Source organism: Argentina silus (assembly GCF_951799395.1).
Source record: "Argentina silus genome assembly, chromosome: X".
In the NCBI taxonomy this organism is placed as follows: domain Eukaryota; kingdom Metazoa; phylum Chordata; class Actinopteri; order Argentiniformes; family Argentinidae; genus Argentina; species Argentina silus.
Window position 1 is genome coordinate 12,401,865 of NC_139653.1, and position 24,731 is coordinate 12,426,595.

Genomic DNA, 24,731 nt, shown 5'->3' on the forward strand with positions numbered 1-24,731 from the left:
AGTGACTTTGGCTGTCGGAGACCTGAGACTTTTAGCACAGCTGGACTTTCTAAACTGTTCCATCTCCTGCTGTAGAACATTTCACTGGGTGATCCTGGCCATTATACAATGACGCTGATCTATTGTTCTGTAAATAGAGCACAGCTTCTTTCACAGGAACAGTATGCTAAAAAATAGGCATGTATAAAGTCAGTATGGATGGGGGAGGGAATGGAACTAAGACATGGCTAAAACCCAGAGCGCACACTGCCCTTTAGAAAGGGAAATTCCTGGGTGACGTTGAGCCTACTGTGTCAGTATCCATGGTAACGGAGGAGCTGAGGAAAGGTCCACATGAAACCATCGCAGTGCTGACGTATGAAGGCATGAAGGTGGGAGAGTGGGCGTGGAAGGGGGTGTGCTGGAAGCCATCTCAATAATGGCAGTTGTGAACAAAGGGCTCCATCAGGGTGTCCAAGCCAGATAATAGAGGTACATTTGGTAGCAGTGTGGTATAGAAAAATACTATGTGAGGTCAATGCCACTGAAGGAACAGTGGTATTCATTGAGTTAATTGAGTTGACTTGATGCATCCTAGCTATATCCTATAAAAACCATATGCCCTTTTATGTAACAAAAGTTCAATTTCAATGATAATCCCCATACTTTAGCTTTATCAAATAAGCATTATCAGGTATTAACGTCCATATCTAACATCCACATCTTAATCTCACACATTTGGTTAGATGATCTGAGGACTTTGAACCAGTATAACTCCCTAGGATGCTAAGTTAACCTTTGCTTGTCAGCTTGTGATGATCAATCACATCAAGTACACAGCTACAATATGCATGGAGGTATTTGACTCCCAGGGATACTATATCAAGGCCATAACTGTTTTACTAAGACATGGTCTGATCAATGTCATGAGAGGGATCAAGACTGAGCAGCTTTGGTATCAGAGGTAGAGATGGCAATGTTGCCTTGGGCTTGATGTTCAATGTCAGGACAAGGATATTTTGTCAGCCATTGTCTGATATACGTAGGGGAACAGGTGTGGAGGGAGAGATGGAAGAGAGAGGAAGGAGGAGGGTACTGGAAACATGCACACATTCCACACTGGAAACTGGGAATGTGTGTACATGGTGGAGCAGGGCAGAGGCTAAGGTTGAATTGTTCTACTTAAACCTGGCGGTGCTTTCGAGCCCTCCAGGACTTTCAGAGAAGGGGTATGAGAGACTGCTCTCCTCACCTCATTACATCTCAAGGAGGCTTGTTAAAGACTGTGCCTCTCCCTGAATAACAAACAAACACTCCTTTGAGGAGGAGTTTATTAGTCATTGAGGAAGAGCCGCGAAGACCCTCCTGAATACTTTAAAAGGCAGACATCAATGTTTCCAGTTGTCAGTGGTAAGGGACTTAATATGAGTACAACCTTCCAAAAGTGTCTACACTTTCTGAAAAAAGGCCAGCAGTTAAAAATGACTTTAACATTTCATGCCTTTCATTTTAATCCACTTACCTGTTCCAGCATCCATTTGTTGCAGTACAATATCCAATCTAACAACCATTTAGTCATACCCTGTCATTTCAAGGATGTTATGAATATTTCCTCACCCACCGTTTCATAAAGTGATCTGATTTCTCTGTGTTTTGACATAAGTCTCTCTTTCCCTTTTCATATTCATGAAGACTATGTTGCTAGTCCTTTGAGATAATCCGATCACTCAACTACTGCAGTACAAATAAAAGCACAGCACTCACAAGTAAAAATTATTCATTGAAATATCTACAGTGAGCTTCGTTTAACGTAAAGACTATATACATAATCAATCTGGAGGCTCTTTTAGGACCTAAGTGATCAGATATTACATGGATGTATATAATACTCTAACCACTACTGCAACATAACCAGACTTTAACTAGGACACATACACACTATCTAGGACCTAGGAGCAAAACATAATACTTTCTTTCATGTGACAATAATCAAGTATTTCTCTTTTCTTGCCATACTGTACTGCATATTACTATCTACTACTACTACTACTACTAGTATCTGGTCAATAACTATATTTAAAATACCTTCAAGCTGTATAGGTTGAACTTGTTACACAGAAAACGAATAATTATGCAGGGATCAGACAAATCCATATTTTCATACAGTATGTTTACCACAGCACGACATTACTTTGGTATCCTAAAAGGAGAGGTGAATATTACAAAGGTTTATGACAGGTAGCATGTTGGGATTTGAACCCTTATTGGATATTGATGTGCTATGTGTAACAGATGCTTATTGCATCTTTACATAAAGCTTTCTATTTGATTTGTAATTACATGATTATCCATGGTTTTTACTATTTTTCCATGATTCATCTGGTTCCTACAATCTCTATTGCATTCACATGTTATGCCCTTGTTGATTTTATTATATTTATGTATTTTTAAGGTGTCTCAGGGTAAATGCTCTGACACTGGTGGAATAAGTCAGTCTATCCCCAGATGTATCCCCAGATGAGTGTCAATCAGAAAAAGTGCCCCTAAGATATTTATTTCTTTGATAGGAATTTTTAGCCAATGTTCCTTCGAATTATATCCATAATGAATGCCTATGTTCCCTGAATAATCTGTAACCCACCTTGTTGTTTTGTAACCTGTATTTTGATAGTTTTTAATTTAATTTAAACAGTCAGTTATGATGCTAGCCTAGCCTGTTAGCTAGCCAGCTAAAATACACTTTTTTTGTGTGTTCTTTTATATCAATTCGCCTGTTGTGGTCTAATTATTTTATTGTCTGTCACTGAATGTTTCACTTTTAGTATGTCTTGTCTTATCTGTTGTGCCTGTGCACTTTATCTGTCTCACCGTTGGAGAGTGAGAAACGTCCTCTCGATTCCTTTGTATGTCTTGACATGTGAAGAATTGACAATAAAGCCACTTTGACTTTGACTTTGACTATGTATGTATTTTATTATAGAATTGGACATTAATAGATCTGAGCCTGTATCCCCCAGAGTCTGATGATAAATAAATCTGCCAGAACTTGTGATACACTGGAGACATTGTGTGCTTGCCTCATCTCTTCGTGGTCAAAAGTCTTCTATCATCTCTCTCACAAAACACAAAGACTGCATTACTACTACTACCATTTTTACCACCACCCACCACCATACGATTGATGAACATTTTGATAATTTGGAAACTAAAGATACGTTACATTTTGTGCCCTGAACATTGATCAGCTAAGCCGATTGCCTTGGGATGCTGCTACCTACAACAACGACCAAGCCACAACTGTCAATGGTGAGCGTACCACAAGCCCTCGAGCACTACATTCCAGAAGGCTGTTACGCAGTTAGCGCATGCCAGCCCTATGAAAACAAATGAAGCTATGCTAATGCTACGTAGTTGACTAATGTTTATAACCCTAATTAGCATTTTGGTTAGTTATAGTAAGGGGATACATCCATGTTTTTAATCGTTTTCTCTGTTCATGACTATGACTTTGTCAGTGCCACTGTGCTTCTTGTGTATATGTTTGAAGGTCCTTTTGTACTTTTGAGCCGTGTCTTATGATAGAGGTACTCCAAAACGGGAGGAGGGAGAAATGAACCATACAGGTCTAGAGCGCTCCTTGAGTGTTGACATGATTCCCTTGAGACGTGACGTCACGTTTGGGCCAAATGAAAGGAACAGCCCCCATCACCTTGAGTATGACCCTGAAGCTGTGTTTAATATCCTGAAACAGCACTTTGGTGAAGCCATCTCCTCAGTCACTCCCCTGGCTGACTTGCCCTGCCCTGGAGAGAGTGCATTTGATTACTGGCTCAGGATAAATAAAGTTATAAAGCATGTAGTTAACTGTTTACATCGCAGGGGGCGCTCTGTTGATGATCCAGGCCTAGTAATACCTCTGCAGTTCATCCGTAACTGTCCTGATTAGCGTCTAGCCATTTTTCAGGAGCAAACCACTGGAGAAATGGTCCATCTCAGAGGTGCAGAACATGGTGGACAGCCACCAAAGAGAGCAGAGAATGACAGATAACAGACATTGCAGCCTCCCATAGTATCACACAGAGCCTGAGCATGCAGCCAATACAGAGCCCAGAGTAGATGTGAGGCTCAGCCCATCATCCAGTGAGCCTGCTTCAGAGCTGGGGGCCCAGACACAGAAACCTCTGTCATGTATGTGACTGCACGGATCACAGCACAAAAGCTCACTGCATACGTAAGAATGTGTGTTTTTCATATTTTTCATAAGAGAGCACAGTATCAGAGACTCCCCTAACCATATGCACACCACTACATTCTGCTCCAGCCAACCCTGCTCAGGGAAACTAGTGAGTCCACTTTCAGAGGGAAAAAGTGTGGGCAGCAAGTTAACCCCCACCACATCAGACACAGATGACCTCAAGTCTGTGTACAGTGGTTTTGTGAGCAAATTGGCTATTAGAAAGAAGTGATTTTTCAGAGAACCCAGGAGTTAATGGACAGTGACAATCCATTTTACACTACAGTTGTGTCAGCAGGCAAACAGTTTCGTGCTCTATTAGACAGTGGATCTATTTCCTGTACTATCAACCCTGAGATAGAACAGATTATTTTGGAGTGTGGTGGGTCAGGCATTTCCAGTAGCAGAGATACAAACGTGACCATTGTAGGCTGTGGGGGTGTTCAAGTGAAACAAAAGTGCATCCATGACTTGAACATTACTGTGTATGGCATTCAGATGATTGTGCACATCCTTGTGGTTCCTAGCCAAGTTGACGCATTCATCATAGACACCGATGTGATAAAACACCTGCTGCAGTCCATGAAGAGTGACTATGCATACTGGAAGCTGCTGAGTGAACCAGACAAAGGAGACATGAGAGAGAGTGACAAGTTCCTTGGGCTTCTGGCAAACCTTGTGCATTAGAGAGATAGCTATATTCCAGACAGAGTGAGGGCACTGTGAAGCCCCTTCTTCTCAGACACAACACCAAGGTAACAGACGTGTACCCCTGCATCACCCTAGAAGACCTCAACCTGACAACCACCACTGACAGTGACCCCCAATTGACCTACCAGACAGCCACAGACAGCATAAGAATCAATCATCAGTCTGTGGAGGACATCTACATCTGAGCCTCAATCCAAGACCCAGTCCAAGCCTCGCTCTTGGCGCCCTTAGTGGAAAAAACTCTCTCCTGCAGACTGGACTGTAGAGTGCGAGGAAGCTTTCCAGTTCCTGAAACAGTTGGACACTGTGGTTCTAGCCCATCCACACTTCAGTAAGTCTTTCATCCTGTCAGTTGATGCTTCTTCTTACACCCTGGGTGCCTGCCTGGTACCAGTAGCCTTCACTAGCAAATCTCTTAACCAAGCCCAGGCCAATTACCCTGCATACCATCTTGAGTTCCTGGCGTTGAAATGGGCTGTGTGTCACAAATTCACTGGCCATCTAGGGGGAAGCCATCTACTGTTTGGACTGATAACAACCCACTCACATACATCCTTACCAAGCCCAAGCTGGATGCTTGTGAACAGTGGTGGGTCTTCAAACTGGCCCCTTTCGACTTTGACATCAAATACGTCTCAGGTGTGCAGAATGTCATCCCAGACCGTCTGAGCAGAGACCCTTTCATCAAGGCCAGTGTCACCAACCGTATTATCAGAGAGCCCTTCGAGTCCCTAGTTAAGGACGCAGAGGCAATCCACCCTGTAGCACTCCAAGACGCCTTCCACCTGTCCATGAACACTCTGGTCAACTCAGGACATGATGAAATCAAAGCCTGGCCACGTGACCTCTGATGGAGTAGCAGCCCTCCTCTCCATTCACAAAGAATGGGAGCCCTGTTCTCAAGATAGAGCAGCCAGACTGGAGGCAGTAAGCAACATCTTCTATCTGCACTCTTAGAGAACACTCCCAGCCTTCAATCATCAGAGCTCCAGAGGAAGCAAGGAGAAGACATAACCATATCTAGAGCCATCTACTACATTCAGAGGAAGCGGTGCCCCTCTCGACATGTGAGAAGCCACGAAAGTGCTCAATTACGGAGACTTCTGGGGCAGTGGAGGAAATTGAAAGGCACCAAGGCCAGAGTTGTACACTCCAGCTGGCACGTCAGTGGTTCTACAGGGCAGGTCAAGAGGAGGAAGTGAAGGAGTATGTGGCAAAGTGCAGGAGATGTGTGGTGAGCAAGTATCCAAAGCCTGAAGTAAGAACAAGTCGACATTCTGATTGTCACAGACTATTTCACACCCCTTGCTTTCCCCTGTGCAAATCAACAGCAACACAGGTGGCTAAACGACTATGGAAGGATTACTTTAGTGTCTATGGATTTCCGGAAAGAATCCACTCCAACCGCAGCTCCAACTTCGAATCACAGATAATCAAGGATCTTCTCGACATGGCCCATGTCCACAAGTCCCACACCACAGCTTACCACCCTGCCGGTAATGGGAGCGTGGAACATTTCAACAGGACTCTAGGAAGCATGCTCTAAGCCTTGCCCCCTCGTGAGAAACACAAGTGGCCCCAAATGATTAACACCTTGACCTTCTCCTATAACTGCACCAGCCATGAGACAACCGGTTATGCTCCCTTCTATCTCATGTTCGGCAGAATCCCCCGTCTGCCAGTGGATGTCATGTTCAAGTCAGCACTGAGAGATGAGAGAGTTGTCGACTTCGATGCCTACATCTTAAAGCTGAAGCAAGATCTGAAAGAGTCCATTGAGGCTGCCCAGAATGGCTGCCCACATGCAGTTACAAAACAGTCACGACAAAAACACCAGTTTGACAAGAAAATCAAGGGCTCTCCTGTTTTCGTGGGTGATCGTGTCCTCCTGGCCAACAAGATGGAGAGAGGGAAAAGAAAGCTGGCTGATCGCTGGGAATCTCACACTTATCAATTCACCTGGAAAGATCCAAACCTCCCTGTGTACCATATCAGGAAAATCAGAATTGATCACTTCAATGCAAGACAACATCTCACTGGTTAGTTTAACTTTAGAGTGTCCTATGCTAAATACTAATTAGAAGGGTAACTGCTAGTGTCACCACAGTGTCTGTCTCAGGAAGATAATGTCTCCCATTCCAGCTCTTACCTCCTTCCATTAACCAATCATAACAATAACAGAAGCTTCAACAGTCTGCTACGAGCCAGCCATTTCACATTCACATTCATTATCATTGCTTGGTGGACTACAGTCTTTCTAAACAATGTCTTAGATTTGTTGGATTTTATAGTTAAAGGACACCCAATAGGGACAGAAATATGCCAAATTGACATTGATGCTGCAGTGCCACACCAACAAGCTTCCCTGAAACTTTGTCACTCATAATGGGCTGTAAATGTAATAAGAACAGAATCCAACAGCCCACGGCCCCCTCAGTCTTCCAACAGCCCATGGCCCCCTCAGTCTACCTTGCCAGCCATCCCAGCCTGTGGCTGTACCCCCTCTGTTTATTTATCTTTTGCTTGCCATTAAACAAGCTAAACAAAGACAGAGGACAAAACAGAGGTGCAGACAGGAAAAGGCGACATCACTGACTCTCTGCTCCCAAAGGACACATCCACAACAAAGAGATGATTTCTATTAGACAATGAGCAACACTGAATCTATAAACAGTGGAGCCAATTACGCACACCGGCGCCTTGCAGGAGAAAGAGGGAGGGAAAAAATTGAAGCAGTGTGAGGCAGCATGGCAATTAAACCCACACAGGGGCCATGTTTTTCTCCCCTGCTAGCCTAGTACTGAAACATGGGCCTCTTTGTCCAATCCAACAGCAGAAATATGACTCTAATGCTATTACAACAGAAGAGACAGGGAGGAGCTAATAATAAACACATTGCCCAGAAAGCCTTAGCTACAGCACCATGGAGACAGGACGGATGCAGCCTATTGCTAAATGACCAGATGTAATGCATTAATCTACTGGTGCTGATATACGTGTAGGCCTGGCACTGCTAGCCTGCTCTCCTTCCAAAATGCATACTGACAAGAAGTTAGGGAGGAGGGTGTGAAAAAAAGTGTTCTGCAGGTCTAGGCCAGAACTCTCGCTACATAAGGGTAATACTCATATCATGCTTGACTTATTATATTGTACCAATAATGCTACACTTCTTTTAGAAGTGGTTGGGAGGAATCTGTGATTGAGAGTACTGGAAACCTTTAGGGTTTACAAGTGCTGCAGAGTGGCGAACCTTATATCCACCAAAGTTATGCTATCCCCAGATGTTTGTAAGCTCTTTCTGAACGTCAAAGACAATCAAAGGATAGTGGAATGGTACACCCACTCTGAAAGCGATTGAAGGGTCTTCCCCAGTTGATCTGTGATGTTTGGGATATTGCTGCTTTACCCCCAACCATTTGCAATATGAAATTCAGAGCGGAAGTCATAATAAGAGTATGCTATGTGAAAAGTCCATGTACATACACTGTGGTGTAAGGGGTGCTCCCAATAATGAAGGAACAGGATGACAAGGGGCCTGATTAAAACTGACAAGCCTTCAAATCAACTTAACATTAGGATTGGCCTGCGGCTTCATGCATACACCGCCTTGGACAGCTTGTCAGATCTTTGATGCAAGCCACTAGCAAACAACAATACCAACTTCAATAAATACATATAATATGGTGAATGTTCTCTTTTCAGATACTGAGCACGGAGATCATGTATCTAATGATAAGGTAGATCAATGACTGGACTTCTGATTAAGGCAGATAACTATGCATTACACTAACCACCCACTACAGTGTATACCAAACGATTTTAGGGAACGTCTAACAAATACAAAACCAGTATGCAATAATACAATTATCTGACAATAATGAACACACATACAGTACAGTGTAAGCATAGCAATGATTCACATCCAATTCTATTAAATATTCTTTCTCTTAAAAAAAAAATTAAAACAGTTTTTGAAACCCCTATTCTAGTTTTCAGAATCAACATATTAGAATCATTAGAATATCAATATACTATTGACTACCCTGCTTTCCTTAAACAGTGCTACACCCCTTTTGCAGAAATAGCTCCTGCGTTTGCCATGGATGCCAGTGTATATGCCTGTAAAATAAAATGTCCATGTGATAGGGCAATGTGTCATTCTGTAATGCGGCCAACTCATTGAGAATGGCAGCTGTGTGGGCAGCTTATAAATCACAATCTACTCTGTACAACAATATTCATCTAGCTCAGTCACGTGTTTGTATGAATACCCCCAAAAAATTGATGACTGATCAGTTAAGTTCAGAATTTGAGTGACAAGCTTTTATCTTATGTACAGTATCAAAAGCATTGCATAGTTTGGCAACGTATATACATTCTCCACTAAACAGTCTTGAACTGAACTATCTTAGATCTCTAAAGGCACAGTTTATCATGTGATTGGTAGTACCCTCCCATTACCTCTGTAAGACATTTCAATAATATATGGTGTGTCTAAGCTAGAGTACTGCTTTGATCCTTCTATCCCAAATAAAAAGCTGTGTTTATCACCATGAGTGGATACTTCCAGGGAGGGTCCCTAATAACTTCATTAGTGTTTGACAGACTTCTGCATCATGTCTCCCTGTGTGAAATTACCCTCTGTCGCTGCATTCCACATTCTCCCATATAGGCACTCTTAACTGCTAAACCATGTCGGCTTGTTAATGATTGCTCCGCCATTCCTTTCGATCTATGGCTATAACACCAACATCACTATTTCATTGGAAAGTGATTTGAACGTCCTATTTTGTGCCTGTTCTTTAATCTTCTTTATGGCCCTTCTCTTTTAATTGGGATTCAAGATCATTTGCAGTCTCCATGCCAACAGAGTGTGGTTTTCTGGGTCTCCGTTTACCATATCAGGTAAAGTTGGCAGGGTAAAAGGTGCACTGAAATGTTTGCTGCCTGACTGAAATATTATGATCTGTCTCACTTTACAATAAATATATTTAATAAAAGTTGAATAATACCTTCATAAGGCTCTACATACAGTAGTCATTCTATATTGAGGTTTATGTATAGTAGCATGGCCTTATATCTGGTGCTTTGCTAAAGTGGCATCACCCTTTTGGATCTTATTTATGTAGCATGAACTTTGCTTGTAAAACATGTTTGTTATGTGGGCCTTATGAAAGGTTTGGACACTTTCATCAAACCCTTTAAATTATACTTTGTTAAAAATTGGACCAAGATAACACTTACGTGTTCTCTCTTTCTCTCTCCCCTTTAGACAATCTCTCCCCTATCAGCCATAGTCATTTGCAACAAACCTTATTCCATCTCATTCCAAACCACTATCTCTTTATTGGTACAGTATGCATCAATTAACCTTTAACACGTACATATTAGGGCCTGGGAGAAAGTTCTGGAATGCGTACCTGTGTACTGTATGTGTCTGGTTGCATTATTGTTTACCAATCCACTTCTGAATACACACATGAGTAGTGTAAACCAGGCATAATAAAACCAGGCATCTGGCCTGGGTTGGTAGCTAACTCAGGGCACCTTGGGGCAACTAGCCCCCTATAATCTGATGTACCACAGCTTTGATCTGAGAATTAACATAGAGTTACATGGAGATGATCTGTTGCTGCTCTGACTAGGAAATAAAAAAAAACGAAAAAAACGAAAAAGAGGTGGCTCAATATGGAGAGTAAAGGAAGCATTTAAACTGCATGAACGTAGATCTCCAGGCTGCCTTGAAGGCTAACTTGAAGGCTACCTTGAAGGCTAACTTGGAAGTGTGGCAACACGAGACTTACACCATGTCAGAAACATGGTAAAAGCGTGTGAAAATGAATAACACCCATGCTTCACAGTTGTCAAAATATTCACTTAAGCCTTAAGCCATATGTTTTGATGTGCAGAAACAAAATCCCAAAATAGCTGATGAAAACATCACTGGATGAGCTGAGCTTGAGATATATCCAGACAAGACCACACGCATACACACTGTACATCTCCAAAAAGATACTGTATGACCTTACTGGTTCTCTTACAGTACATTCTGTAAACTCTTAAAGAGTGAAACATTAATATGTCTTGTGATACATTGTGTAATAATGTAAAATATGGCTAACTATACTGTAAACACAATACAATTGTGCTAAAGTGGGAATCCTATTACAAGGTACAGTAGGATATCGATCAGTCCTAAATTAGTTTGTAGTGGATTTTTATATCAATCTGGAATATGAATCTGCAAGAAAATGTAGATGTGAATGCACAGTAGTAATTATGCCTCGAGATACAAACTATTTTGTCTTGTGGGTAGAATATTGTTGTAAGTTGTAAATCATTGCAAAAGCACTGCAAAAGTACATAGTACATGGGTATTTACCGCATTGTGAGTCTGTGTTTGTCCAACCAGGATCAGGATGTTTGAGCAGATGATGGACAGGCAGAAGTTGATTAGAATTATGGACCGCTCAGAGCGGATATATCTGAAAGAAAAGAGGGAAGATTTTGAATAACAAACCAAATGTCAATCAAAAGCACCATCAAGATCTCAAATCCAGCAATTACTTCAGACTAATCAAGTCAACAAACAAAAATGTGTTGGGTGACAGAATTCTTACATGCATTTGAAGCAACCATACACAATAGAGAAAGCTTTGAGTGTTAAATCCTATCTGTAAATTCCAACAATGTCTATGCAACAATGCATCATGTAAAGGCCTACTAATAAATATGTGTTATGTATAGTCCATACCAGGTTCACACACTGGATTTTACTCACCTCCATAGTATAGCATAGACCACTGTCAATGTCATCAAGGCAAGACAGGATAGGCCACAGCCAACTATCAATGTCACAGATGGGACCCCTGAGTAGTCCATAATCTGTGAACAAGACAGAAGGAGGCCAAACAGTTAGGGACTTCAACTGGAGAAGAAATCAGTCACAACAACAGGAGCCATTTTGAAGAGTTCATGGCGTATGGTTCAATCAATATAAACTATCTTAGAGGGGAGGAGCGAGCACATGTATCTGCACAGTCAATGGTCCATAGGACCGACACCCGACATCAATGCAATACAATAACTGTTGCTTTCTTAACAAACCATTAATCTCAAGACCATGACAGTCTACTCCAAGTCTCTGAACCCCAATAAACCTCCAGAATGAAATAATCCTTTCCTCATTATCTCTACACTGCAGTAATCTAATTAACAATTACTAATTTGGTACCCATGAATACTGAAGAACAAAAAAGTCCTTATTATGAAAAGAGAAAACGTCTGGTGGTCTTGTTGAAAGTTACAAGATTACTAAAACATGTCAGAATAGTATGATAATAGCCTATTATCCACCTTAACTTTTTAGTAGTGCCTTTACAACCTAGTGTATTCTAGAATTGATAGTTTCAAGTTCACTTTCACTTGCCATAAACCACCAGTCATTGTGACATATCAGAAATGCATGGCAATGATCTGACTTATTCAACATTAACCTGCTGCTAGGACAACACTATCAGTTTCACAATCACCCTATTTACATTTGAGTCAGAAAATAGTAGCCTATTACATACAATATCACACCTGGGTGTCATGAATAGTTTTGCTCCCCTTTAAGGAAATGTTATGAATTATGGAATTCTTGCTTATAGGCAGTTATCCATTTTCATAACTGTATTTTGATATTGTTGCGCATGTATGGACACACATAGCCTAACTGACATGATACAAACTAGTATGCAGATTTCAAATAAGACCTCAGAGCATGACATTGCATTCTCTATTAGTGCACATCGATGGCCCTGATGTCTCAAAGTACAATAACACTCATAGTCACAACTCTGTATGTTCAATCTTTTTCATTATCATCAATTGATGATCAGCATAGATATTACAGTACACAACCTGAAGAGCACACATACTGGGTAACCACATGCGCATGAAAACACAAACACACACACACACACACACACACCCACACACACACACGGAGATCGATATAAAATTCCATACATTACATCCATACTTGAGATGTATGAAAAGCTCACAACCTAGACTACAAACATCTGAATACGCACAACAAACACATCAGTTCGATTGAAACAAAACAAAGCATTGCAATTAAGCACATTCACACAACAGCCTCTGCATCAATCTAGACATCTTAGATTCAAACAAAAATCAACTATACTCACTATTTCTCTTGGTTGCTGAGCCAAAATGGCGAAGGTAGATACACGATCACATAAGCATTTTGTATGGGATGCATCTGTAAGCACTGTTTTACATCCCTTTGCCGACCAGGTTCCCCAAGAATCGTTCCTGCAAGAAAAAGGCAGAGAAAATCAATTCCAGTGGTATCTCGATGTCAAGGCTTTGAGAAATCTGTCCGGATTGGATGAAAATGTGTAGCATGTATTCTAATCATCTAAAAATCGAGATTAGAATTCGAAAAACCACATCGACACGGCATTTTGGTAGGCTACAATAAGCATTTAGCTCGACCGGAGAAGAAAAAAAGGCTGAGAGCGGGGGGACGGGGGGGGGGGGGGGGGGGGGACGCACGGAGCTATCCAAACCCGGCTGGTGCTGATTGATTCCTCTATACACTGTTAAATAGCACCGATTGCACTAAACACGTTACACATCCCCTTCTCTAGAGATAGCCCACTAGATAAATATAATCATTACCGGGATTTCTTTAGGTGTAATTGAATCCGTCAAGGTATTTTCCAAGGCGGTTTTATTGTTGTTTTCTTCCTTTCTCAAATCTTGTTTTCTTTTTTGGATGATCGTTGCTCGACTGTTCTAATTAGCGGCTTTCGGATGCTTCCTAGGGGAAATTTTCACCCTGGAAACGGTGGACAGCACAGATTGATACTCTATTCTTTCTGCTGGTGCAACAGCGGAGGGGGAGGACTGGTCACACGTTACAAAATAGTCAAATATTTTCCTATGATCTATTCAATAAATCCGTAAATAATGGTATCCATTGCAATGTTGATAATGTTTTCATGTATTCTAAAATCCTCTGATGCCTGCGTTGTTATTATCCTTTGTAAAACATTTGTCAAAAAGCATTGCAGAACTATTCCACCCTATGGAAACGGCGCGGATGGTAGCAGCCCGTTGTTCCTCACTAGCAGGTGAAATGAAAGAAAAGCACGTTTCTTCTATTTATTACTCTCCATCTCATATTGAATCCTTCAAAGAATCCTGAAGCAAACATGGGCAAATGAGTAGATACTTAGATTAGATACTGTATCACTGTGCATAGTGACCCTTATTCGACAAAAAAAAAAAAAACTTTCAGCAATCTTATTATAAACATCTGAATAATGATAAATTATAACATTGTAGATACCCCAAAAGGTATACCCACAGCTTTGTCATTGTTCAAAACATACAGTATAGGTCTATGTCTACAAGCCTACTCATGAAATACCCACACATTAGGCCAACAATGAAGAGAACACTAGGATTTATAAGGAATCAACAGTTTGAAGTCATCTGTATGAATCCTACAAAGTAGACAGGCATATTGTGTACCATGTCTGTTTGGTAGGCAACATGTAATATATTCATCTAACAACCCACTCTGCAGGCTTTCTCATGAATACAGGACCATGTTTCAGAAGTTTTGGAATTCTCTCAGTTCCTTGTGTGAAATTAGGCTTATGAGATATCTGGGATAAAGTATAGGCTATTGCACTCACTCAAGAGAACTGTGGCAGAGAAACCATGCTGGGAGTTAAGGGGATGTACACATAACAGTGTAGGCTACACAGGTAGCCAATGCAGCAGTACCATCAAAACTGAATTCACAGTGGCAGTGACTGATGCTGGTCCACAAGAGTTGAGAAACACATGTATGCAGCACGACCAATATCAGAAAATATTGACTTTGTGGTAACACGTAACATCAAGGTGGTCTAATACCTATGTAATAACACTGTGATTACTTGTTTCATAATAATATAATTACTTAGTGATTTATGGAAATGAGCATTTCTGTTGTTGTTGCTTTACTCAAGTGCAATAAAACAGGAAGGAAGATTTGATTCCCTTTTGGTTTGACATCTTTTATGGCAAGTTGTGGCATTGATCAAAAAATCTGGAACCAGACTGTGTGTCATCAAAAAAACGGTATTGTGTCATCATCAATGTGTCAGTTAATCCTTGCTGAAATCAAGGTTAGCATGACTCCTAACTAACATGGCCCAGGGTGCCACTGGTCATGAGTGACAGAACTCCTCTTACTAAATTCTGGCTCATTGTAGACACTGAATGGGTACAGTGCAATGGAAATAAAGTCAACTGAGATTGGACTTATAGTAACAAAATGACAAGAAATGTGGTTTTACATGCCTGTATACTATATTAGGCTGGATTGTGTAGAAGGCTTTTAAGTACCAGAACAATGACATTGCAACACTGCATTCTGGAGGATACTGTATCCCCCCATTACACGTTCAGCCAATTACAGCTTTAAGTGAATAAAATAGGCTCCACATAAAAGTTTTAGAAAACATCTGTGCCCCAGTTTCACTCCGCCTGAAATGTATTACCTACTGAGTATGAAACTTGTAACACTGTACAAGAATATTCTTGAGTAAATATCATCTCTGTCCTATATTTTTGATATTTTAAAGCCTTATTTAGCAATGGAAATTGAACAAGGTCTCTCACACATGATGTACACAGGAATATGTTTGAGGCTACCACCATCATACTTCACTGCTTCTATGTCCACAATTTGAGAAATTGGTTGAGTTTGACCAAAGTAAATTATTCTGTGCCTAACATTCAAGAGATAAATTATCTCATGTTAATTATATTTGGCTGGTCCAATTATATTTGGACATATAATTAGTCTTAGCTCACCTAAGAACATGAGCCTGGAGATGGGGAATTCAGAGAGAGGTGTTCCCTCTCTTGTTGAGAGAAGACAGCTATACAAATTGAACATCAATTCTCACATATCTATAGTACTTAGATTTTTTACATTGGAAAAAGATTAGCCAAAACCAAAATGAATAGAAGAGGTACAATATGGCACAGCAGATCGCAATGCCAAAGTGAGGAGAGGTGGCATAAAGTTGGTCTTGATTAACAATAAGGTCATCAGATATGATGGTCAGCTCTCCAAGAGGATGTCATAACGGAGAGCCCATTTAAAAATATGGATTCATCAGTCAATCACGGCAGCATTAACTACTGCCATTTAATGATGCACTTACTTACACAGACCTGGCCAGATTAAATGTGAATTTTTCCAAAACTTATTCAGCAAGGGCATTGTGCCAATAACGTCAACTATATTCCTAAAGTAAGTGTTGTTCTCGAATTGATGGACATAGCCTTTTAATGTTGATTCGCCCATCAAGGTAATTTCAGGTGAGCATGTTGAGTGTATTTTCAATATAGAAAAAAAAAAGAAAAACATGAATTGACTATAGAGTGAACTGGTAGAATCAGACAGGGTGTGACAAGCTAGGAGGCAGAGCAAGAGTAGTAGAAGAAATGATGGATGAGAGGCACGTCAACAGGAATTTGTAGGACTGTCATTCCTCTCTCCTCTGACATGCAAACATGTGGAGTCGGGGAAGGGTTAGGGGAGATTGAAAAGGGCCTCTATTGTGAACTCTAAAACAGGCACAAAAGTTTGGAGAGTGTATTGGTTTAATGGTCATCTAACTTAAAATACCTGTAGAGTTATATCATCAGAATTCTACATAGGTTCTCTCAGTAGAGCTTTTGTAAGTGACAGCATGGCAGTGGCTATGGCAGTGGCTAAGATATTGCAGTAGCACATTCAAGGGTGACTTGGGTGGATGGTTGTTGTAAATATGATGTATCACAGTGTGCTGTGGAGCTGGAGGATGACACAAGTTAGCAATTTTGTTGAACAGTTTAGAGGAACCAAATGGATTTACGATTTGTGGATTTCATGAACCCATGTTGTACCACGACTACCACATAATGTTTTTACACAGAGATCACCTTCAGTGAAGGTACTTCCTGAATTTGACAGTCATGCTCCTGGAAGGTAAAGCTCCATGCTCTCTGTATTCCCTGCACCAGTCTGCATTTCTTCCTTACGATGGTGTCCATTACTGTAATTGCAGTAAGGCAATGCCTCAGTGGATACCGTATTCCCGTCTAAACTGAACAATATCTTCTTGCCATGCACATTGACTGATGCACAAACAGCTCCCAACACACAGCCGATGCCAGGGTTTTGCCACCACACAAGGAAAGAAGCAGGTTCAGACAGAGGTTAATAACTTATGTGCCAACTCTTTATTACAAAAGCTTGCAAGAGGATATAATGATTTGGTTTCTTTAAACGTCTTTAACATTAACACCACTATGTGCCATGTGGTACCAGGTAATGACAAACTGTGCTGAATGCTTTGTTGAAGTAATGAATGTATCCAATTTATTGGTAAATACCAGGTAGGAACCAGATAAAACCAGAGTGTAACATAATGTGTCTGTCCTCAGCAGAAGATGTGAGTCCAACTTTAACATGCTTGACACCTCCTAAATGTCGAGTCTAATGGATAAATTTCCTATTGACAAGGGGAACTCTTTTTTTCTTTTTTCTTGTTTTCTTTCCAAGATCAGTCAGTCAGCATTTGTTGTTGGGGGGTGGGGGTGGGGGTGGGTATACAGTCATGTATTATAATTGTTTGCTTACACAAAATTGGTTTAATTTGCTGAGTACACATGTTAATCAACAAATTAATTGATGATCATGTGTATACATAAATCATCTCACAAACAGATTACTAATTAGACTAAACAAAGATATTAGATTATGAATACACAGAAATTCTCCTGTTTGGAGAACCCTGTTGCCAAAATAAACCCTATAGTACCTTATAAGTACTAGCAATAAAGAGTACTATCTATGCTGACTTTCTTCCCCTTGTCCTTTGCTGCTTTGGCTGCTTCTCTTTCAGCCAGCTGCCTTAATACAATAAGGCCTGAATCCATTCGAATAGTTCAATGTATTCTCAAGAGGCCAGCGTTTTTGTGGCCCTGATTCAATGGAAATTGAATTTAGTGAATATGCTTTCTCCATGTTCTTATCTGTCCGTGAGCAGTGAGCCCTTGCACTTGTATGCTCATATTGCTGCTGAGGCGCAGTGCAATTTTCATATTTGGTAGTTATTAGGATTAAATAGCAGCCATATTCAATTTACAAAGAGGCCTGGTGAAATAATGACAGCATTTGTAAAAGCAATTGAAAAACTCATAACGATTTTTGTCTAGTTTAATTTCCCACTATGATACAAATTGTATTTATACAGTTACGGTACACGTTGATATATTATCAGGCACAATAAATGCAGGAGGATGACCCTCAACTACTCATATACAGTATGTTCTGTATCAAAGGCTTGCAGTGAGAGATGCTTTTCTCCATATTACCACAGGTGTGAGTATATCTATGCCTCTGGCTAGTGATTACCAACATGCTTATCAGCTACACTCACTGTGAGCATGATACACCTGGCTGTGTTTTTCTAGAGATGTGCCCCAGGCTACAACAAATTTGAAGCATTAGCCACATGTAAAGCTGTCTCACAGCTGGCCAAATACATGAGGCAAAGAAAAGGAAAACTGCAAAACAGCTATCTACTTTCATTTTGTAATATCATTAATTAAATGTTCTTGTTTTTCCCCCAACAAAATGGCTGACACATGTCAGATTACCCTACCAGCCCACACACTGGATGTTAAGGTTACAATGACAAAACAATTGCCTGTATGTGAACGTAATTATCACCTAAGCATCTACAGTATGGTACTGTACTTCATTCTGAGACTAAAGGTATACTGCAGACATTGCTTACACCCCTATAATGCTGAGATCATGTAATGTTAGATCATACACTTGACTTGTGACAGGCCAGAACAGTTATCACAGTGTAGTCAGGGTTGCTAAGAACAGTTACATCATGTGAGTGGAGAAGTGACAACAAAAAAAGAGCAAAAAAATGAGCTCTCTCTCAAATTCAAGTGCCTATGGAAACTGACACAATACCTCCAGGGGACCCATCCTTAGGGTAACATGTCAATATCTGACCAAGCCCTGATGCTTGAGAGCTGCTTTAATTGCAGTCCTGGGAATAGCGTGGGTGTTCAGATCAACATTGATAGAAAATACAGAGGGCATAATAACTATTCTGAAAGGGACTGTATGTCATCCCTATCCAAGAATATTATCAACGTTTTCAAACAGATGATGTCAACTATACATGCTCTCATAATAAATTCAGTTTTTTGCTGATTGCTGAGTCATAGTAATTAAGCATTGATAAGAGTTGTGTCTAATGTATATCTGACACACACACACACACACACAAACACACACACACACACACACACACACACACACACACACACACACACACACACACACACACACACACACACACACACACACACACACACACACACACAGTGTAAGTAGTCTCTAGCCATCCCCACTAATGTGGTACATCAGAAAAACAGACAGACACTATAGACAGACTCAAGGTCTGGAGGTCTGGAGAAATTGTTATTGGCCAATTCCATTTTAATGGATCATGGGCTGCGAGCAGTCACATTTTGATTGGCTTTGAGCAGAAGTGATGTTTTGAGAACAACAACCCCCTCCTCTTTTTGTTACTCTTGAAAATAGAAAATCAACAAAACTAGCCAGCAAACATTGCTAGCCAGCTATATTTTTTTTTATAATGGAGATTGCTGAAGTGCTTTTATTTTTCCTATGGCGATCATAGCTCTGACATGGTCATAATGGCTTGCCAGAGCTTGTGACTTAATCCAACCATGAGTGCCCTAACCTGTTTCGGCAACCCTTATCCCAGTTTTTAAAGTATCCACTCTGCATTATCAGAGATTTATTCTATCATATAGATAAATTAACTTTATACCCGTCATTACCTGAAGCCACGGTGGAAAACTCAAAAGATGGCACTCCCCATAGTGCGCAGGTAAACCAGAGGGTGATTGGCTAAATGGCATAATTATAAACAAAGAAACGGAAATGCAATTGCAATGTGGAGTACCAGTTTTCTACCGCGGCTTTGGGTAATGACAGGTATAAAATTGACAGTGAACATCAGTGAACATTATTGGCTGTTGTCTAGCAACCGTGTTACAGGACTCCACTCCCTGCTAACGCCCTTCCGCCTCAAATTTCCCAAAGCTTTCCGAATTAGGTGAGAAGAAAGACTATTGGGAGCCAAGGTCAGCCGGGAGCATATGTAATTTTTACAAGGCATCTGACTTGGGAGACTACAGTGTAAGCACAATGGCACTTCAACCGGCGCTTCAACTGCACAAATGATCTGTCATGTGATTTAACATAATCAGTAAGCTATTACTGTTCATAGCTGCAAAATACAAAAAACAGAGGTCCACAGGCACGTGTGACACTTGTAAGGAAATATGGTTATGTATCTGCAGGCATTAGGATAAGAAAGTGGTCAAGCCATGGCCAATGACTAGGCTGACGACTTGATGGCTTGGCTATAAACAGGACCAACGACTTGATTCCCTGATATTGACTGACAAAGCCCTGTTGTTCTCCTTTCATTGACATGCACAGGCTACTATTGACCTTGTCCCCTATCATTGTTAACCACTGCCCACCTCCAGGATAGCCACACCTTTGGGGTCTCTTGTATGTAATGTGGCCTCTCAAACATGTAATTGTATTTGAGCTGTCTTTCTTTACCCAGTATACTTGGTGTACCGTACAATACTATTTTGCTTGGACAATAAAGTTGTTGCTTGACTAAACACTGCAAGACATCTTATTTCACAAAGGTGGAATTCCTTCACATTTTATAATAAAAATAAGTCTGCTGTTTTAAAATCCATGTCCCACTTCTTCCCTGACTTTTCCTTAATGTCTATTTTTAACATAGCATTGTTACAATTTAAAAATCACACAGAAAAAAAAATGGTAACCATTTGACTACCATAGCTTTTTTTGAAGTCATGTCCTGAGGCATGATTAACACTTGCTCCCAAACATAGCTTTTATCCTCATCATGGTGAATCGAAACTGACCTTGCAGTTATGAATGGTTTACCCATTTCAACCGTACTGCTGATATCAGCAACATAGAAAGACAGACAACAGTTTTTTGCATGATCAAAGTGATTACATGTGTATAGAACCCCCACAGCACATACCCAGCTTGTGAAAAACAGACACATACCCTTCAGTGCACCTGTATGTTGAAATGTAGGCTTATTACATTTGTTTTACTCAGTAGCCTATGTGTGTTTGATTCATGATAATGGCACGATATCCACGTACAGGGAGGCTGACAAATTCCCCCCGATTACAGACACTTTTGTGCATAACTCGATTGCTTGTTATAAGCCAGGAGACAACATCAATTTTGTATTGAATGTGGTTTGCATGTGGAGCAGAAAAACTGGATTTGGCTATTCGCCTAGCCACTGAAAGAAGAAGTGATTTCGTATCCACTTGTTTTTTTTTTTTTAACTTTAGCAAATTACTTGTGTATAGTATTTCTTGCAAATATGTATAATTATATTTCATTATTGTATAATTATATTTCATTATTTATAATTCAGATTTCAAGTTCTGTTTTATCAACCATTGGTGCTTTACATTTGACCACTTTATTTTTTTATGCAGTAACACCAATTATGTCCGTAAATATGTTATTTTCAGTATGTAAGCTCTTTAAAATACAAAATGTGGTATTTCTTATGATTCTTAAGTCCTGACGAAGCTTATTTTTTTAAGAAACAGAATTATTGTTGTTGGTACTGATCTAATTTAATGATTACATGTGACACTAACGTCAATAAATGGAGGTCTCTAGATGTTGCTCTGGGTACTTCGGTTAATAATAAGCGCCCAGGGCTTCTAGTGTTAACACAGCTTTTGAATTTCCTCAGGGGGTAAATTTTTCTTCTCATACAAATGCACGACACACAACTATAGTTTAAAGGTGAAAGCATGTAGATTTAAGCTTTAAAATCGTGTTAAATGGCTATGATATATCGGTAACCATCAATGAATCAGAGCATAAATCATGTTCTTGGAGAAATCAGTTTTGGTCCAGACAAGGTGCTTTCTAAAATCTGGTGTCATGGCCGAGCACTGGCCTTTACGTACCATTTGTAAGTTTTGTGGATATGCACACATTTGCTGCTATTCGAAAATGTAGAATATTGTGTTTCAGATTTTCAATGTCACCAAAAAGGGCAGCAACGTGCAAAAATACAGTACATGTTACACCTTGAAGCATATAGCTTTGCACTTTGCTGTTTTCTTTGCTATTTGGCCACACTGAACATTTAAAAACATACATACATGTATACTACATTTTCTAATAGAGCATATCCTTGTAAAGAAATGAAACATAAAATAAGTATGTAAAGGCCAGTGCTCAACCTGGATTTTAGAAAGTGCTTTGTTTGGACCAAAACACGCTTTTCACTGAACTGAATCTCATTCCTTGATCGCTACCGATTTATCATGGCCATTTTTAGCACTATTTTAAAGCTTAAATCTACATACTGAACATTTAATCAAGAACAGGCTCTGTATAGGAAATAATAAATCATTATATTTGAATGTTCTTCTCTACCCTCATTTTATTACATATTGTAAAGAAAAAGTCTTAGGCAGACTGCAACTATTATTTAAAGGATTTATTCCTTTCATCCGATTTTAATCTTCATGGGCTTTGCTCATATTTCACTTCAACCAAAATAATTGCACTCAAATATTATCACAGAGGACAGACCATGCGCTAGTACATTCAGACTCCAATCCAAAAAAAGGATTGTCAATACAAGAGCAAACAACTTTTAACCTCTTAAAAGGAGCAAACACAATGTTTTCAATTTCAGAGCATTTAACACAAACAAATCTGAACACAAGGAAACCTGCCCACTTACATGATGTTGCTATCCCACAATGCACAGTAAGGATTCATGGTACCCTGAAAGACAAAAAAGGAGATTATGAGATGCGCACAACTTTGAATCATCATCACTAAATCAAATCCTATCGGTTCCTCCTAATACATGCATTATTGGTTAAGACCAGATATATTAGATATGGTCATGACAAGTTGACATATAGGCTATGCCAATAACACAATGTGCATCACCTTGAATGATGTCTTTGAACAATTGACTCCTTTATCTCTTGAGATTAACAAAAAAGACCTGAGTCATAAAAAGGGTTGTCCGTGTAATTATCAGAGCAGAGCTACACTGTAGAGCAGAGCTACACTGTAGAGCAGAGCTACACTGTAGAGCAGAGCTGCACCTGCAAATTCATTATCGAACCAATTACTCCCCATTGTTTGTTGACTAATGTGCTTTAAATGTGTTGCCACGGTCATTGTTGAGAATTCACTCAGAGGAGGTACTTTTGCCTCCATGGAGCAAACATGATTCACAAAGTCAGGAGATACAGTAAAACTACACACATTTTCTTTCACATTTTACATTCTAATGCTGAACTGCAATTTAAACTGCATGACCATGGCTTAAAACCATTTACTTTGTGTGACAGAGTTAAATAAACAAAACAAGATTGTTTTGTTATGGTTAACTCATGAGACGTTATCGCTAAGCAACCTTTAAGGCAGTTATAATGTTTGTAGAGTGTAACTCATTGCACATGTTCAGTAGTGATGGGAGGGTGCTTACGTTGGCCAGGTGAGCCAGTTCAATCTCCAGGTGAGACTCTGTCACCTTCGGCTCCGGTCTTACTGTCACAGCGATCACCTTGGAGTTCACAGCTGTGTTGTTCCTGTGTGTAAAATAGAGTGAGACAGTTACCAACTGTGTTGTTCCTGTGTGTAAAATAGAGTGAGACAGTTACCAACTGTGTTGTTCCTGTGTGTAAAATAGAGTGAGACAGTTACCAACTGTGTTGTTCCTGTGTGTAAAATAGAGTGAGACAGTTACCAACTGTGTTGTTCCTGTGTGTAAAATAGAGTGAGACAGTTACCAACTGTGTTGTTCCTGTGTGTAAAATAGAGTGAGACAGTTACCAACTGTGTTGTTCCTGTGTGTAAAATAGAGTGAGACAGTTACCAGCTGTGTTGTTCCTGTGTGTAAAATAGAGTGAGACAGTTACCAACTGTGTTGTTCCTGTGTGTAAAATAGAGTGAGACAGTTACCAGCTGTGTTGTTCCTGTGTGTAAAATAGAGTGAGACAGTTACCAGCTGTGTTGTTCCTGTGTGTAAAATAGAGTGAGACAGTTACCAGCTGTGTTGTTCCTGTGTGTAAAATAGAGTGAGACAGTTACCAGCTGTGTTGTTCCTGTGTGTAAAATAGAGTGAGACAGTTACCAGCTGTGTTGTTCCTGTGTGTAAAATAGAGTGAGACAGTTACCAGCTGTGTTGTTCCTGTGTGTAAAATAGAGTGAGACAGTTACCAGCTGTGTTGTTCCTGTGTGTAAAATAGAGTGAGACAGTTACCAACTGTGTTGTTCCTGTGTGTAAAATAGAGTGAGACAGTTACCAGCTGTGTTGTTCCTGTGTGTAAAATAGAGTGAGACAGTTACCAGCTGTGTTGTTCCTGTGTGTAAAATAGAGTGAGACAGTTACCAGCTGTGTTGTTCCTGTGTGTAAAATAGAGTGAGACAGTTACCAGCTGTGTTGTTCCTGTGTGTAAAATAGAGTGAGACAGTTACCAACTGTGTTGTTCCTGTGTGTAAAATAGAGTGAGACAGTTACCAGCTGTGTTGTTCCTGTGTGTAAAATAGAGTGAGACAGTTACC

At 40.2% G+C, this 24,731-nt stretch overlaps 1 protein-coding gene across 1 annotated transcript in view; it reads right to left on the reverse strand.

Annotated features, from left to right (window-relative positions):
• Positions 1 to 24,731, reverse strand: part of adgrb3 (adhesion G protein-coupled receptor B3) — a gene marked incomplete at its 5' end in the record, with an annotated part of 138,355 nt that overhangs the window by 23,129 nt on the left and 90,495 nt on the right. Inside the window, 5 exons of the mRNA XM_083694905.1 lie at positions 11,307 to 11,409; positions 11,706 to 11,809; positions 13,120 to 13,246; positions 22,891 to 22,934; positions 23,653 to 23,755. Of these exons, the coding sequence (XP_083551031.1) occupies positions 11,307 to 11,409; positions 11,706 to 11,809; positions 13,120 to 13,246; positions 22,891 to 22,934; positions 23,653 to 23,755 (481 nt within the window). The remainder of the gene's footprint in view (positions 1 to 11,306; positions 11,410 to 11,705; positions 11,810 to 13,119; positions 13,247 to 22,890; positions 22,935 to 23,652; positions 23,756 to 24,731) is intronic.